The 17,493-nt window shown below is 36.5% G+C and overlaps 1 protein-coding gene across 13 annotated transcripts in view; it reads right to left on the bottom strand.

Moving 5' to 3' along the window:
* Positions 1-17,493, bottom strand: part of MYEF2 (myelin expression factor 2) — an 81,714-nt gene that overhangs the window by 46,418 nt on the left and 17,803 nt on the right. For 4 of the 13 annotated variants that reach the window (XM_043985060.1, XM_043985066.1, XM_043985062.1 and 1 more), the window contains exons 1-5: positions 13,117-13,451; positions 4,349-4,557; positions 3,008-3,060; positions 1,674-1,681; positions 1,481-1,574 (exon numbers count right to left, since the gene is read on the bottom strand). In XM_043985060.1, the coding sequence (XP_043840995.1) occupies positions 1,481-1,574; positions 1,674-1,681; positions 3,008-3,060; positions 4,349-4,557; positions 13,117-13,289 (537 nt within the window). In that variant the 5' untranslated portion in view covers positions 13,290-13,451. Of the gene's footprint in view, positions 1-1,480; positions 1,575-1,673; positions 1,682-3,007; positions 3,061-4,348; positions 4,558-13,116; positions 13,458-17,493 lie in introns of those variants that run through there. The other 9 variants (XM_043985063.1, XM_043985064.1, XM_043985072.1 and 6 more) reach the window with 6 other exon arrangements.

Raw genomic sequence — 17,493 nt, 5'->3', positions numbered from 1 at the left:
CTCAGCTTAGCAAACTCTCTCCATGGTTATGACTTAGTAGATAAATCTGATACAGTTGACTGAGATTTGATATTTGATTCCTTAGGATCACACACTGGTATTAGAGGTTGGATCTCAACCATAGTTTTCCTTATTCCAAGCCTAGCATTCTGTCTACTTCCATTATACCTATATTTGCCATATATAAACATTATAAATGTCACACATTTAAAGAACTATTATAATTAGGAAGCTTTTGGATCTTAATTACTCATATCTCTCTTAAAATGCTTTAAAAATTAATATTAATACTCAAATAGTAATGAAAATATTTTATTATGAATCATATTAGCCCAAATCCCTTTCCTTTCCCACTCCAGAAAAAATTCAATTTAACAAACTAAGTATTAAGAATTTATGGACTCGGATTGACAATCCAATTGTATTCTCATACTAGACTACAATTGGTAGTTTAATCTAAAGAGAATTTGCCATGAAACCAGTAACCTAGATCAAATTAAACCTCAATTAGGGACAGGACCTGTTTTTTCTTTATCCTAACTCTAAAATTTCTCTTAGTATTTTTTAAATTTTTAAATCATTATTATTATTATTAGTGGGGAAATAGGGGTTAAGTGACTTGCCCAGGGTCACACAGCTAGTAAGTGTTAAGTGTCTGAGACCAGATTTGAACTCAGGTCCTCTTGAATCCAGGACTGGTGCTTTATCTACTGCACCACCCAGCTGCCCCCCTCATAGCATTTTTTTTGGGGGGGGGGAGCAGAACTAGTCTATAATCTAAAAACTGAAATTATTATAGATGTGGAATAAAGGATCTTAATGAATTGGCTCTTCCCATATTAACCATTCCATGATCATTTCAGCATTTTAAAAACCTAATGCACAATGAAAATGTCTTCATACACCTTTTGAATAATTTTCCTCCTTTGTCCTTTTCCCCTCAAAATGTAATGTATTGTTTTAAGACCATCAATTGAGGGGCTCTGTATCCTTCTGATAAATTCAAATGAATGATTTATAAATTGTCCTAAAGTCATTAAGCAGGTTAATATGGGGCAGAATCCATTATTACTGTTTAAAAAATGGGTTCTTAGTGATTTATTTAATTTACATTATCAATTGTATAGAATGAATACATTTACAAAGTTAAAAATACAGCCTAAAAGGCAATGGAAAATTTCTATGCTAAAAAACATTGAGCACTTGAAGCTGGCTACTTTAAATTTCTAGGTCTTTAGATTATTAAATTTCTCAACTTCTGCTTACAGTAATATGGGGTAAAGAAAACATACAGCTTAGCTACTAAAGGGCAAAGAGAAAATTTATGAATTGACAAGCATAACCACCACTATTATAAAATTTCATCAGGCTTCTCTGCTAAAGAAAATCTAATAAAGCTAATCCACATAACAAAAATGAAAGTATAAAGACAAAAATAAAACTTCTCCAGATTAAATTTTCAGAATAAAAAAATTCTTACCTCTTTAATATTCAGGGGTCTTCCACTAAGATCATATTTGTTCATAGTTTCTAATGCTTTCTTTACAAATTCTTCATCTTTGAACTCAACCACACTTAGGGAAAGAAAAATTATTTGAAAGTATTTAAGTAATTATATTTCTTTAAACCAGAAGTTCAAAATTGTACTTTAGGATATTAAAAATAATCCTTACCCACAACCCTATATCCATGAAGATTTGTCAACATATGTAAGAGAAAAAAGGGTTTTGTGGTCAGTAAAGTTAACAATGGTTTTTGACATTTCAAGTCACTGTAAGACAGTCATTTCAATCATTTCCACCTCCTGAACAGATATAAATTCTAATTTCCAAATCACAAAAAAATTGTCCGTAAACTCTTCTTAAAATAAGACTGTGATAGTAAAATCTAACATTTTCATATAAAAAGAATAGTCTTACTTTGAAGTTACATCTTCTGTGAAATCAAAGTTTAAAAAATGCCACTATGCAAATAAGAATAAGAAGAGCCAGAAAGAATCATTTAGGATACCCAAGATAATTATTTTTGAATAATTAAAATGTCAAAGGCATTTCCAAAATCCTGTATTGGAAAGTTTTAAAAATGTATACTCTTTAATTCTACCAAAAACAAAACATTAACCATATAATTATTCTGACATCTAAAAAAATAGGTCTTTCACATATGAAAGGCTGCACCAAAAGTAAATATATGAAAAAAATCAGGTACATAAAATAACTTTTAGAATTTTAAAATAATTACACAAGTGATTATTACCAATCAATTGGCAGTGGAATGTTGTTACTAAGTTATATTTCTCATGCACCCAACAAATTTTTTGCTCACTATCAATCAATCAACAAGCATTAATTAAGCGCCTACTATGAGCCAGGTATTTTGCTAGGCGCTGGGGATACAAATGGCTAAATATAATCATTTATTTAAGAAGGGACTTCCCAGTATATCCTTCACTACATTACATTCTTTGTTGCTGGCAATCAGTCTGCTACCAACCAATTCCTTCCACTTCAGTTTAATAATCTAGTTCATTAATACCAATGGGTAAAGAATACTGCCTCTTAAGTAGTCCTGCAAGCTCCTAAATTAGGCTCTTCAAGTTTCAAACATACATTCTGAATTAACACCTTTAAGCTACAGGCCTGCCATAGGCCTTACACTTAGGAAATTTTATCAATTCAGTGACTTAAAAAAATAAAAAGAAGATCCCTTAAAACATTCAGAACACAACAAAAATCCTATGTTAAAATCTAGTGGCTAAGAAGCGTTACCTTAGAGCATTAGGAAAGTAAACACCATTTTTGTAAGCATTTACAACACTCATCCCTTCCAATCAGCTAGTTTGATTTTCATAAGTGTCAAACTTTCCAGTATAGAAACCTCAAATCTTTCAAAATAAAGTAAAATAAAAATGAAACTTACTTTCCAAAAACTGGTACAATTATTAAGCAAAAATTAAACTGCTGAGGAACTTTTAAACCTCTAGCAGATTATGGCCCACAGCACTTACCCTTGATTTTCCTTCCGAATCCTTAAAGAGCTCCACGTATGTAACCTCACCAACTACATAAGACATACAAAAGGAAAATACCAAGAAACAATGCATTTAAACACCAATATCTTGCTTTACTGTGCCCCTGTGCACAACTCTACAAAGAAGCACCTATTATTCACCAACAATCAAAACCAGACCAACATACCTCCTATCAATGGCTATATAAATTTAACTGATTTTCAGAAATATACAGCATCCACATTCTCTAAAAGAGCTAAACAACTATATTTAACCTAATTCATACTACAGATCATATTTTGGCCAGAATGATATAGTTGGTGAAGAAATTCAGATATACAAATAGTCCCTTAACCTATCAAATTAAAAACATCAACATTAGCACTTTTCAAATAACTTTTGTCATCCTACACACAACAGCTGTTTTAAGGTGACTTTCTACCTGAATGTCTTCAATCATGTTTGCCTTCAGTAAACTAAATTTACAAGTCATATTTCACAGCAAGCCACACACTTTCTAAATGAGTTCAATGAATAAAACCAGTCAAATAGTTGTCACCTTACAACAGATAACACCAGTGCAAAGTTTTTATTTATTAAAAGGGAACAGCCTCAAAGCCAAGTGCATACTTTGCATAACTTTTTGAAACTCAAATTATCAAAAGATAAACAAAACTAGCTTTTGCAAGATCAAGTATTAGAATTATTTTTCCCCCCAAACCATCCAAAATACAATAAGTTTAGGGCTTTTAGGTTATTCTGATATCAAAACTGCAACAGCAGTAACGCGAATTTTATAAAGAACAGAAGAGACAGCATCATGGCAGTCATGACAATGCAAACGAAATTAATTCCACAGCCAGATTCCAGACTCCTCCAAGGAAATACAAAACAGCTTTTGAAAAAAAATATCAGGCCTTATGCATACTTTAGCTCACTAAGTGTATTGCTTAACAAATATAATACCCCCATATTGTTTTTGTTTTCTTTTTATCTAGAAAAAAACATCGATTATAGACAAAACCTTGATTAACAAAATTCATGGTGGCTTATGTATGCATATATAATTTACATACACATCCATACACTGGATCTCTAGTGTAACATTAATATTGCAAAATATAAATATTTAATTTACATATGCTACCTTGGAATTCAGATGCCTCGAGTGAAAAAGAAGGGAAAGATAAATCAGGACTCAAGAAATCAAACAAAATAATTTTTCAAAAATGAGTCTGAGGCTCCAGGGAATAAAAAATTTGTATTGACTACTTCCCCCTCTCTCCCTTTCTTATGTGAAATGGATTATCAAGAGTGGGTTATTTCAGAAATAGTTACCTTTTTCTCTCATGAGATCTTTTATAGCTTGCCATTTCATGTCATATGGGATGTTGCTAATAAAAACTCTGTTACGGTTAGGACCCTTCTTTTCCCCAGTGCCCAAATTCTTGTCTTTTGAATAAGGATGAAATCTATTTGCCTTCTTATTTCCTGTAGATTTTTCTTTTAAGTCAGATTTCTCTTCTTTTACAGAGTCATCATTCTCCCTAAATTAAAAAAAAAGGAAGAAGAAAATTTAGCTGTACTTTGAAAGTTACAATCTACATCAAGTAAATATTTCACATATGTCACTTTGAAAAGCACTTCTCTGTCATAGACTTTAGAGAAGATGCTGAGGATTCAGACTCCTAGCTCATGCTGGCCAAAGCATAGTAATTAATTCCATTTCAAAATATGGTGCCCAGATCCTCACTTGGAAACTAGACACCAGCAGGCTACAAACATTTAAACCACCATCAACTTCTGCACATCATTTTTCTTTTGGTACAACTTAAATACAGGTTTCCCAACGCCCAGTTTAAAATTCTCTTTGCTTAACCTAGTACCTAATAAATCCCAATACTCCTTTTATAAGATCAGTGGGGCAAAGGAGAGAGTCAGAGGAGACAAAAGGTCATTCTACTAGTAAGTTTTTATAACAGTAACTCCCTCCTTTGGAACATTATCTCTCTTCTGGGCATCATGACTAATATTAGAGTTCTCCAAAATGAAATTTATTAATTAAATGAAAAATAGCATTCCCATTTTGGGGTGGTTTATTACATTCCCAAGAAATAATTTGGATCACAAGAACTGTCTTCACACATACCACTTATTTTAAAAAAAACAAAAAACTTTTCAAGGCTAACAAACTCTGTTCTCAGGGGTTTTTTTGTTTGTTTATTTTGTTTTTGTTTTTGTTTTTTGCAGGGCAAGGAGGGTTAAGTGACCTGCCCAAGGTCACACAGCTATACGTGTCAAGTGTCTGAGGCCAAATTTGAACTCAGGTCCTTCTGAATCCAGGGCCAGTGCTTTATCCACTGCACCACCTAGCTGCCCCTGTTCTCAGTTTTTATAGGCTGGTGCTCTTAAAAGATCTTTTGACTTTCCTATGTCCTAAGTTTTTAACTGCAAACTATGGTAAAATACTTCACACTAATACTGTTGTTATTTTTTTTCTATTACCACAACAGAGCTGTTTAAAAAGTACATAAGTGAAAAAGTATGATTTTTACAAGTTAATAGATTTTAGTCTTATACTACTGTAAAAAGCCATATGTCCCCTACTTTAAGCAAACCCATACTTTCTCTTACAGAAGTATTCTTTGCTTTAGAAAATAGCAAGACTTGGTAATTATCAAAACAATCTGGTACTTGCTAAGAAATAGAGGGGTGATCAGTGACATAGGTTAAGTGCACAATACATTGTAGTAAATGACCATAGTAATCTAATGTTTGATAAATCCAAAGATCCAAGCACAAAAACTCGTTATTAGACAAAAATTGCTGGGGAAACTGGAAAACAGTATGGCAAAAATTAGGTATAGACCAACATCTCATCCATATATCAAGACGAGGTCAAAATGGGCATATGATTTACACATAAGCAAAGCAGGAGAGCATGTAATAGTTTACCTGCCAGATCTATGGATAAAGGAAGAATTTAGGACCAAACAGAAACAAAGTACATTATGAGATATAAAATGGATCATTTTGATTTTATGAAATTTTAAAAGTTTTTGCAACAAATAAAAACAACGTAATCAAGATTAGAAGAAAAGCAGAAAATTGGGGAGAAGATTATCTCTGATAAAGGCCTTATTTTTCAAATATATAGAAAACTGAGTCAATTGGGGAGGGCAATGAGGGTTAAGTGACTTGCCCAGGGTCAAGTGTCAAGTGTCTGAGCCCGGATTTGAACTCAGGTCCTCCTGAATCCAGGGCCAGTGCTTTATCCACTGCACCACCTAGCTACCCCCAAACCAAGTCAAATTTATAAGAATACAAGTTATTCCCTAATCGATTAATGGTCAAAGAATATGAACAGGCAGTTTTCAGAAAATGAAATCAAAGCTATCTATAATCATGTGAACAAATCCTTTAAGTCACTACTGATTAGAGAAATGCAAATTAAAACAACTCTGAGGCACCACCTTATACCTATCAGATTGGCTAAAATGACAAAAAAGTAAAATTATGTTAGAGGGGATGTGAGAAAACTGGGACACTAATGCATTGTTGATGGATTTGTGAAATTATCCAACCATTCTGGAGAGATTTTTGGAACTATGCCCAAAGGGCTATGAAACTGCATACCTTTTGATCCAGCAATACCACTGCTAGGTGTGTATCCCAAAGAGATTTTCTAAAAAGGGAAAAGGACCTATTTGTACAAAAATATTTATAACAGCTTTTTGTGGTAGCTAAAAATTAGAAATTGAGGGGATGCCTATCAACTGGGAAATGGCTGAACAAATTGTGGTATATGATTATAATGAAATATTATTGTACTATAAAAAATGACAAGCAGTTTGATTTTAGAAAAACCTGGGAAGATGTACATGAACTGGTACAAAGTAAAGTGAGCAGAACCAAGAGAACATTGTACACAGTAATAGCAATATTGTATGATGAAAAACTGTGAATGACTTGGCTTTTCTCAACAATGTAATCCCAAAAGATCATGATGAAAAATGCTATCCGCCTCCAGAGAAAGATCTGATGCTGTATGAATACAGACTGAAGCATAATATTTTTCACTTCCTTTCCTTTTCTTTTCCCTTCCCTTTATTTTCTTTCCCTTTCCTTTCCTTTCTTTCAATTTTGTCTTCTTACACAAAATGGCTAATATGGAAATGTTTTACATGATTGCACATATATCCTCTATATCACATTGCTTACTATCTCAGGGAGGGGAAAGGAAAAAGAGAGGATAGAATTTGGAAATAAAATATTATTTTTTAAAAAGAAAGAAAAAGAAAATGCAAGACTCCCTAGCATATTTAACTTATTTGATAAAAATGCAGTTTACATAAAGGTTTTCATTAACAATTTTAGCCTTTAAGAAAAAAAAATATATAAAATAATGATGAATTAAAGCCTATCTGTATTAGAAAAGGAACTAGACAAATATCAAATTCTATTTTAAGCCTTTTGAAACTGTTATAAGTTAATTGTAATTATGTACTAATATTATGGTAAGATTACAGTTCTATGGCTAAAAGGAACCTGAGAAGTTATATATAGTTCAACCCCTTATCTCACTTTGAAGATAATTTGCCCCAATCTCGCACAGGTAATATATACCAGAGGCAGGATTTAAATCCAGTACTCTTTCCATTATACTATGTTCTCTCTGTACAAAAAAGAGCCAGGCTAAAGTAAGTGGGATTTAACAGAACAGTATTACCTGAGCACTTAGTAAACCGATCCTCAGGTCAGTAACAACCGTAAATATTAAATACTTGCTCCATTCACAGCGGGCTCCAAGAAAGATATGGTTTATGTATTAGAAAATTGCTTTTCTCAAAGTTAACAATCTAACGGGGCGGGGAAAAAAGATACCAATGCAGATACCTATAATCCATACTATTATAAGATAAATACATACAAAATTCTATGTAAGGTCTGAGAAGTTGGGCATATTGGGAAGGGAGGGACAGGAAATTTAGGAGAGGTTTCATGGAGGTGACATCTGAGTTAAGCTTTTAAAAAAAGATTAGTTTGGTAGTACATTGGCAAGGGGAGATGTAAATTGGTCCAATCATTTTAGAAAGTAATCTGGAATTATTTGAAGAAAACGTCCATACTCTTTGACCTAAAAATTCCCCCACTAGGCAAACAGCTTTAAAAGGTCACTAATAAAGACTCCACATACACTAAAATATTTATAGTAGCATTTGTCATATCAACAAAGAACTGGAAACAAAGCAGATACCTATCAATTAGAGAAATGGCTAAAATATTATAATATATGAATATAATAAAATATTGATGTGCTGTAAGAATTAATAAGATGAAGATTTATATGAATAGTTCCAAAGTAAAACAAACAAAATGCCATGAAAACAATATTCACAATGACTACAATAATGTTAAGTGAAAAGAACAAAACAAACAAAAACAAAAACAGACCGTGTAAAATTATGACCAAGTTTGGTTCCAAAGAAAAGATATCCAAGGGGAGTACTGGGAAATGCAGGTAATGTAAAAACCAAAATATCAATACAATTTTATTTATTTTTATTTTAAAAGGTGAGTAGGATATCAACAGGCAAAGAAACAGAGGAAAGAAATCTCAAGAACTGGGAACACCTAATGCAAACTGCAACTATGAACAACATAAAAGTGAGAAACAGAATCTAAGAGACTTGGTTTTATCACCACTTTCAGAACTGCTTCTCCAGAGCTGGCACAACATAGGGGGTCTCCTTACTACCTGACTCCAGGAGGGGGCACCAGTCCCAAGGAAATGATAACTGCAAGCAGCTGCTGGCAGTTTAAACCAATACTATGCTCAACCCAGTTGCCATTTCATTGGCTTGCTCAGGCATGCCAATAGTAACAGAGCTCTGGCCACCTTGACACCCCTCTCCCTATCTCTCCAAATATTCCTTTAACCTTTGAGATCTTCATTCATAGATTTTAGCTTCCTGTTGACCCCAGAATGAGAATATAAAAGGAAGATTATCCCATGATTTATTTAAATGAAATATAAGGGAATTCCTAGCTTTTAAATACGAAACAAAAGATTGAAATATGCTATTGCTATTTGCCATACCAGTTGCCATTTTAAATTAGCTATTTTTCTGTGTACTATGAAATGTGCTTTCCTTCTGAGTTATTCATTTTTGAGACCTCCTAAAAACTGTTCTTCAAGTAGATCATCAAACACTTGATATCTCTATGTAGAATACTGTTCCTGATGGTAAAGATTTAAGAGCCTGGAATAATCCAACTTTTTTACATAACAATACATTCAGAGCATTCTTTTAAAACTATAATCTTTTTTAAAAATCAAGTTAGAGTTTCTCAATTTTTCTCCAATCATAAACGATAGCTTAAAAAGACTTAAAATGCTTACTTGTATAATGAAAACTAACACTTTTTAACCTACATGCAATATTCTACCTACTAATGAAAAGCCTCAATACTACCTTTAGAATCTAAAGTTGAATTTATCCCCCCTACCCCCAGAACTTTTAGTATTTAACATCAAAGGAACTCCATGATAGTTTGAAGTCTAAAAATCAAATCCAGTTCCATCTCTTCAAACAAAATATTCTGATATTTTCTGCTTCACTAATAATTCCCAATTCCCTAATTCAATTTTTTTAAAAACTTAATAAATTTCTTAATATCTACATCCTCAAAAAAGTTACTTTATCATAACTGAATTAATAAAAGCTGTAATGGCATGACATATCAATTTTTTTAAAAAAATAGCACAGGTAGCACATACAGCAAGCAGGCTTAATCACCCATAACTTGGGCACTTCTGTTTTAATTGACACCTTTTCAAAAGATCTAATCAAGTCCATTAAATATTGATCAGGAAACTCACAGAGAAAGTGATTACCTATTTGTTTCATTCACCTCTTCAATTTAATAAAATTCAACAACCATTTCAGGAGCAAGCACTAACAACTTGGGGAAATCAGGAAAGATTTCCTATAGGAAGCAGCTCCAGAGTTGAGCTTAAGGAAGCTTTCTATGAGATAGAGGTGAAGATCTTGACAAACACAAAACTTGCATGCTTATGGCAGGGTAAAGAGGTATATAGATTAAAAAAAAATTACATTTGTTACTAGTGTAGCTATCCTGATAGCAGGAAAATAAATCGTACTGTAGAATTACACAGCATTTACCCTCACCTCATTCTGAGGAGCCTCCATAGAAATCTGTAATGTCTCAGTATTTGGCAGGTATATACACAATGAAAATAAGTTTGACAAATAACCTACACATTCACAAAGATACATTATATATTGCAAGAAATAATAGCTGTTTCCCCTATACTATATGGGACCTGATTTTCTCCAAACTTGAAAAGACTAGCTCTATTAATTTTACTTCCAAACAACATTTGTGTGTGTGTGTGTGTGTGTGTGTGTGTGTGTGTGTGTGTGTGTACACCTCAAAGATGAGGCAGAAATTAGCAATTTTATCATCCACAGCAAATTGTCAGTCAACACTAAGAAAGGGAACATTTAAAACTGATGAGATAGCCAAGTATTTCAAAGCTATTCTTATCAAGACATGATCTTTCCCAAAGATTACTTTAAGTAAAAATAATGCTCCTGGTCATCAAGTTTCTGTACAATTCAGACTAGACTGCCAACTTGGTCCAGAAATCTAAGAGTCAGATCTTATGCATGGTCTATAATATTTAAATATAAAGCAATAACAAAACAGTGCCTCAGGAAAGAAGCTGTGCCATCCCAGTGGAATTCTAAGTAGTGTGAAAAGAACAGTTCATCTCCTTATTCACAATCATTTCCGATATCATTTAATCTCCTTTAATTTTGAAGAGAAAATAGATCATTCCCCTCCCTCCACCTGAACTTGTAGACACAATAAGGGTTGACAACTTTTACATCTACTGGACACATGCACCACTTACCATACCAGTAAAGTCCCTAAATGAAATTGGTTGCAATAGGTAGAAGTCATTTCTCACAATTTAAGGCTTCATACTTCTGTCCAGACTGTCTTGGGGATGTTTACATATAAACTAAAAAGACTCATACTTCAAAGCTGACAGTGCCACTATTTCCTACTCCCACTTTAGGATCACACGTCCCTCAAACAACACAATGTCATATGCACAGAAGAAATAATAAAACTCTTTGACTTTTATTTCTCTGAAACTTCATTACACCTAGTTTCTTATACTTGTATTTGCCCTTTATCTAAAAAAGTGACCCCTGCTTTTTCTAAACCCACTTTAAAGCAAGCTAAAATTAAATATCAGGCTAGAGTGAAGTATCCCAACTTCCTTTACTCTGGTGACCCCAACAAATCTTGGATTCCAAGGTGTTTGGTGCCTAGTAAAGGGTAAAGAATAAAAATAATTTCCCTAATTGTGAAAATATTAGCAAAATTCCCCATTTCCTGGTTTAATTAAGAAACCAGTAACTAAATTTTCCCTTTCATGAATATTTACTTATCTCCCTCAAAATGTCTGAGAGAATTAAAAAGATGTTTTCATACATTAATGTATCTCCAACTTTATTTCAAAAGGGCTATGAAATGCCAAATAAAATTTTATTGTCATATGACATCCTTTTTACATACACAAAGAAAGGGCAATGGTAAGCCACAAAATTCTCAGGTACCTAGAAATTATTTAGAATTCATATCAACCAAATTCTTCATGGTACATACAAATGGTACAGCCCTTGCAACAGCATGTTGGCTTTAGGGTGGGGGGATGTGGAAGAAGACTTTAAAGCTAAAAATTAATGCAGTGAAAATAGTATTACATTTGGAAGTCAGAGGACATGAGAGGGAACTAACTACCCCTGTGACTCTTGGTAAATAATTTCCACTCTCTGGGTTTCCTCAATTTTGCAACATGAAAGCATTGGGACTAGATGATCCCTAAAGTTCCTACTAGCTCTAAATCTATGATCCTATGAATTCTTTTAGTTTTTCCACAGAAGACACTTACCTTCTCACAACCCTGAGTGTTTAAACAATTCCTTCCCCACTCCCCCTTTTTAAAAAGATAAACATTAGAGCTCATAAGTAGACAAAGTTTTATTGTAAACAGAAGGGTTTTCCTTTTAACACAGTAGCCAATATCAAGATAGTCACAAAGCATTCAAGGTAACAACACAGTACTAAACTTCCCTTCTGTAAAGGTTAATTCAAAAAATAAGTTCCCAGTAAAGGACATTATGACATAATGTTTAACTAGCCCGAGGTTTCCCGATTCAGAATGAATTAAAAGGTATATGTACATATGTGTACATATATAAATGTGTGTCTATATACATGTATGTGTACATATAGGTGCATAGATGTGTGTATGTGTATATAGACATACATGTGTCTCAAAAGTCTTAAAACTACACTAAAACATTTAGAACACCCTCTGTGGTTTTTTTAATCCTTTAAAAAAATCATCTCCTCAATTTGATAGATGTTAGGTGATGTCATCGCTGGATACTCTCTAGTGATGAATGAACACTAAACTACTGTCCTTTAAAAGGGGGAACCACTTTCCCGGCAAGTCGTAGGGGATTGTGAACATTGGCCATTCCTGGGCACAAAGTCACTTGCCCTGGACAGGAGGGGCGAGCTAAGAGGCCAGGACCTCCTGCCCTTGAGAATAATGATGATGATGATGAAGGTAGTGATGGTGATGATGACGATGATGACGATGATAATAAATCAGAATAACGCCGCCCGGCCCCCCACGTCCCCCTACGGGCTGGGTATGCTACGGACCAGCGAGGGGTCCACAACCCGGCCCTCCTTCCCAGGGGGGCGCCCCGACCCCCGACCCGACCCGACCCGTCATCACCCGGCGCCGCCCCCCTCCGCGGGGACGCCTCGACAGGGGGTCGGGCCCACTCTGAGGGCGTATTGTTCTCCCTGCCGGAGAGGCCTAACGGGCTCCGTCCGAGCCTCGGGCTCCGGTAGTCCGGCCGCCTGCCTCTGCCCCGTGGCACCCCCCGCAGGGAGGCCCCGGGAAAAGGAGGTGGCCTGTAGTGTCCCGGCCCCTCCCTTCCCCAGCTGACTCCCCCTCCCCTCCCCCACCCCTGAGGAAAAGACAATACATTTTAACGCCATTGGAGTTGCCTCCGTGTGGCAGCTGCTGCTTCTCCAGCTCCTGCTGTGGCTGTAGCTGTTCCTGACCCGACTCCTCCGGCTGCTCCAGGGGCGACAGCTGCTGACGCAGGGTGTCGTCGCCGGCGGCCCCAGGCACCTCGGGCTTGTCCGTCTCCGCCATCCCGCCGCCCGCCGCTGCCTCCGCCACCTGCGCTGAGGGGGGCTCCGAGCGCGACAATGGCGGCGGCAGGGGAAGCGGTAACGGATCCCGATTTGAAAGGGCCCCGAGCGCTCGGCTGCCCGGATCTCGCGAGAACGGGTCGGCACTGGTCCGGGAGGGGATGGGGGAGATGATGGGGAGAGATGGGTGCGAGGCGGAGGGGGAGGGGGGGCTGGGGTGGGGCACCACCAGGGGTCAGACAGGTGCACGGCGTTCAAGGCCCTGCGTTGACCCTGTCGCGCCAGCAGGGCGGAGCCAGAGCGCCACGATTGCCCCCTTTCCCTCACAAGGGGGTAAATCCCTTGCCCCCCAGCACCCAGACCAGCCACTGCACATTTGTAGTTGGGAGAAACAAAGGTATTCGTCCCCTGGCGGGACGCCAAAGCACAACGACCGAGTTCATCCCTGGTGCTCATTCATCACCTGCCAGGGAGGTGCTAGCGGAGGAAACGCATCCCTGCGTGACCCTCTTAGACCTCGCCATGGTTCGGGGCTCCCGAAGAAATCCCCAGAATGATCCAAAATAAAACACTACACCCTCGTGAGTCAGACGCCCTGTGCCCTGCAGGCATTCGATAAATACTTATTGACCGAGTGATTCTAACGCACCCCGGGAATGGTGTCAGGGTTCTAGGAGACAGGAGATGATTGCTGCCCATAATAATAGGGCTGTATTTTAAAGTTTTGTGGGCAGTAATCAGCAGAAGGGCAGGGAAGCCTATCCTTTTCATAAAAGTCTTAAAAATTCCACCTTGGATTCTGCTAATAATAAGTATTTTCCAGCCTTTGATTATGTGTTTATTGCGCGCTAATGGAAATCTTATTTGAAACCTTTGAGGACAATCAAGTAAATTTAATTATGGAGTTTTAAAATATCGTTATGATTTTTTTTCCTCCCTAAGGATAGAAGAGAAACTCATCAAACTCAATCAGCTCCTAACTCAAACACATTCTTAAGTATTATAATGCCACTTCACATTGATATGGTTGGTCTACTTCAGCTGAACATTTCAAAGCTCAGCAAAAAAGTTGAATTTCACAGATGGAGAAGTGGACATCCAGAGATTTAAGTTATTTATGGAATGTTGCACAGAATGTTGTGGATAAAGCTAGAATCATAGAATAGTAGATTTAGAGCTGGAAGGGATTGTAAAGTTCATATTCTCCTACCCCCTCATTTGACAAATGAAGAAAACCCTGGCCTAGAAGGAGGAAGTTACCTGCCCACGTTCACATGGATTGTGGCAGTGCTGAGGGGTCCAAATTCTGAGTCCAAATCTAGTTCCCTTTCCACTGGACCACACAGGCTATAATTCCAATTCCTTGCCCTCTCTTCTAATCTCTAGGAAGAGAGTTAAGTATTGGTCCAACACTGACAAAGCAAATTCAAATAACTCATAGGGCTATAGAGCTGAAAGGGGTCTCAGAGGTCATCTACTCTAGAGATGTGGAACTCCAAACACATTAAAATGTAATTGAGAAATGTTTAATAAAATAAATAGAAATACAATATAACACAGAAAATGTTAATTTGAGGTGTTCTAAGTCAATATGTGGCTGCAGGGATATGTTTCTATTTGAGTTGGACACCACTGATAGAATCCAACCTCTTCATTTTGGAGGAAGTTAAATGACTTGCCCAAGGTCATGCACATGGGGGAGGGGGAAGTTGGCTGGCATGATTTGAATCCAGGTTTTCTGACTCCAGAAACTGTTCTTTCCACTATACCATGTTACATCGCATTCTCTCATTTCCTTTTCTCCTCCCTACCCACATTTTTTAATAATTATCAGTTACTACCGATATGAGTATGGATAGAGAGCCAGCCTCCAGGCTGGGGAGTCTTGGTGGGTTCACATGTTGCCTGTGACACATACTGGCTGGGCAACCCTAGAAAAATCACTTAACATTTCAGTGCCCCCAGGCGACTCTTAACAGTTAGCACCTACCATCAGCAAGATCACAAATTCTGTTAAAAATACACAGGAAAATAAATACCTTATATGCTATCCAAATCTGGCCCTGAAGCATATAAGATTTATTAGGAAATTAGTGGAAGCACTTCATGTAAAGTCATAGAATCAAATCCACTTATAATCATACACTTTTATATATACTACCACTGTAGGGATTCCTGTCCACTCTGCCCTTCCCAAAACAGAACAGAGAGCTGTATGTGGATCCAGGAAAACCTGGGTTCAGATCCTTCTTTAAATACTTTCTCATTGTATGATCCTAAGCAAGTCACTTAACCTCTCTCTGACTCAGTTTCCTCATCTGTAAAATGGGGTTAATAACACATCTTCCAGGGTAGGTTTGAGGATCAAATAAGAAAATACATATCAACATACATACATACATTATATTATGTGTGTAGATAAACATGTATACACATAAATACATGTATATGCTGTTTTACTAACTTTAAACTTCTCCATCAACTATTACTATTGTACAGAGACTGTCCTTAGTGATTGCTCTAAGTGAGACAAATCAAGCAGGATCAGGCAGTATTAAAGCCTGTCTTCCCAAGTGACCCCTCTACCCTTCAGCACAATACTGCACACACTTTTCATGCTTTGTTGGATTTTATGAATACAGGTACTTCTTTTACCCCTCTAAGCCTTCTAATTTCATCAGATCCTAGTCTGTTGTGGTGGTGGTGTTTTTTTTAATTGTGCCCATAAAAATGGATAGATGACCTATAAATGGAATGAAGGCCTTTCTTTTCTTCTTTTAGGATCTCTGTGGATACCACCCATGGTAGCCATATTTCTGTTGTCTTTCCTTCTCCATTTGTAACCAGACTGCCTACTTTACTGGTCAGAGATGCCCTTGTTATTGCCATTTAAACCCTCTCTCCCATACAAGTTGTGATGGTAATAGGCTAAGGTCATACTCACCATTCTTCTTTCTTCCTTTGTTTTTTTTTTTGGGGGGGGGGAGGGTTCCAGATCTTTTATTTCATACGTGTAGGGAATTCCTAGGATGGAAATTCCCTCCACAGATGCAGACTGGTAACTCATCTGTAAATCAGACACAGGGCTTGAATTCAAGTCTTCCTTCAAAGACCAGCCCCTATCTATTACACTAAGGTACCCTTATACTAATTTGCAACTTTAATTCTTTTTGATACCCCAGACCATGATTTTCAGCCACACTGTCATTCAGAGATAATTACTTTTAGAAAGAGGAGGGCTTTTGCTGGGTACACAGTAAGTACTTAAAAAAAAAAAAAACTAGTTGACAACTCAGTCTTTCAGTTGCCTCATTTGCAATTTTACACTAAAACCTCTTTATACCATAATTTGATCTTCTGAAACTATCTTCCACACTCCATAAAATATTTAGTTTCAGCTATCCTAACAAATGACCACCTAAGGGTATCTAAGGTACCCTCTACACTTTTGCTTCTCTCCCATCTCCCATCTCCAAGCTTAATCTTCCCTTGCCTATCAAATTGTCATATTGAACATTGACCAAAATTGTTCTAGATGTTCACTACCCAATTTTCTTTCTTACATGTTATAATTTGTGAAGTTAACTAATACACCTAGGAGTTAAGAATAAAATCTACACCAGATCATGAGATTTAAAACTAGAAGGGATATTATGTGTTCCAATCTCCCCATTTCAATTGATCTGATTTATGGGATAACAATAGCTTTAAAAGAAAGTAACTAAAAGGATGAAAATAACAAAAAAGAAGTATATTGAGAGTGCACAGGGGCAGCTAAGTGGTACAGTGGATAAAGCACTGGCCCTGGATTCAGGAGGACCTGAGTTTAAATCCAGCCTCAGACACTTGACACTTACTAGCTGTGTGTGACCTTGGGCAAGTCACTTAACCCTCATTGCTCCACCCAAAAAAAAAAAAGAGAGAGTGCACAGAATGATTATTTCAGAATTTATTGAAAACTTTGTTTAAGTTAAAGATTAGGAACCACTGATTTTTTTAACTTTTAAGAATTTGTTAAAAGATTCAAAAGGACTTAAGTCATTTTCAGTGAGTTTTAAGTGGTCTTCATTTGATACCTGTAAAATACTGAACGTTGCTCTTGATGATATTTGAAGTTCTATTTTCTTGCTAAGAGGCTGACTTTGTAAGGAAGAGCTAAAAGGGCTGACTATGCGAGTGTGTATGCTTTAATTTTCACTAGAAAG

Source organism: Dromiciops gliroides, chromosome 2, assembly GCF_019393635.1.
Source record: "Dromiciops gliroides isolate mDroGli1 chromosome 2, mDroGli1.pri, whole genome shotgun sequence".
Taxonomy (NCBI): Eukaryota; Metazoa; Chordata; class Mammalia; order Microbiotheria; family Microbiotheriidae; genus Dromiciops; species Dromiciops gliroides.
The sequence above is the reverse complement of the archived record's forward strand: the minus strand, read 5'-3'. Positions and strand labels throughout refer to the sequence as shown.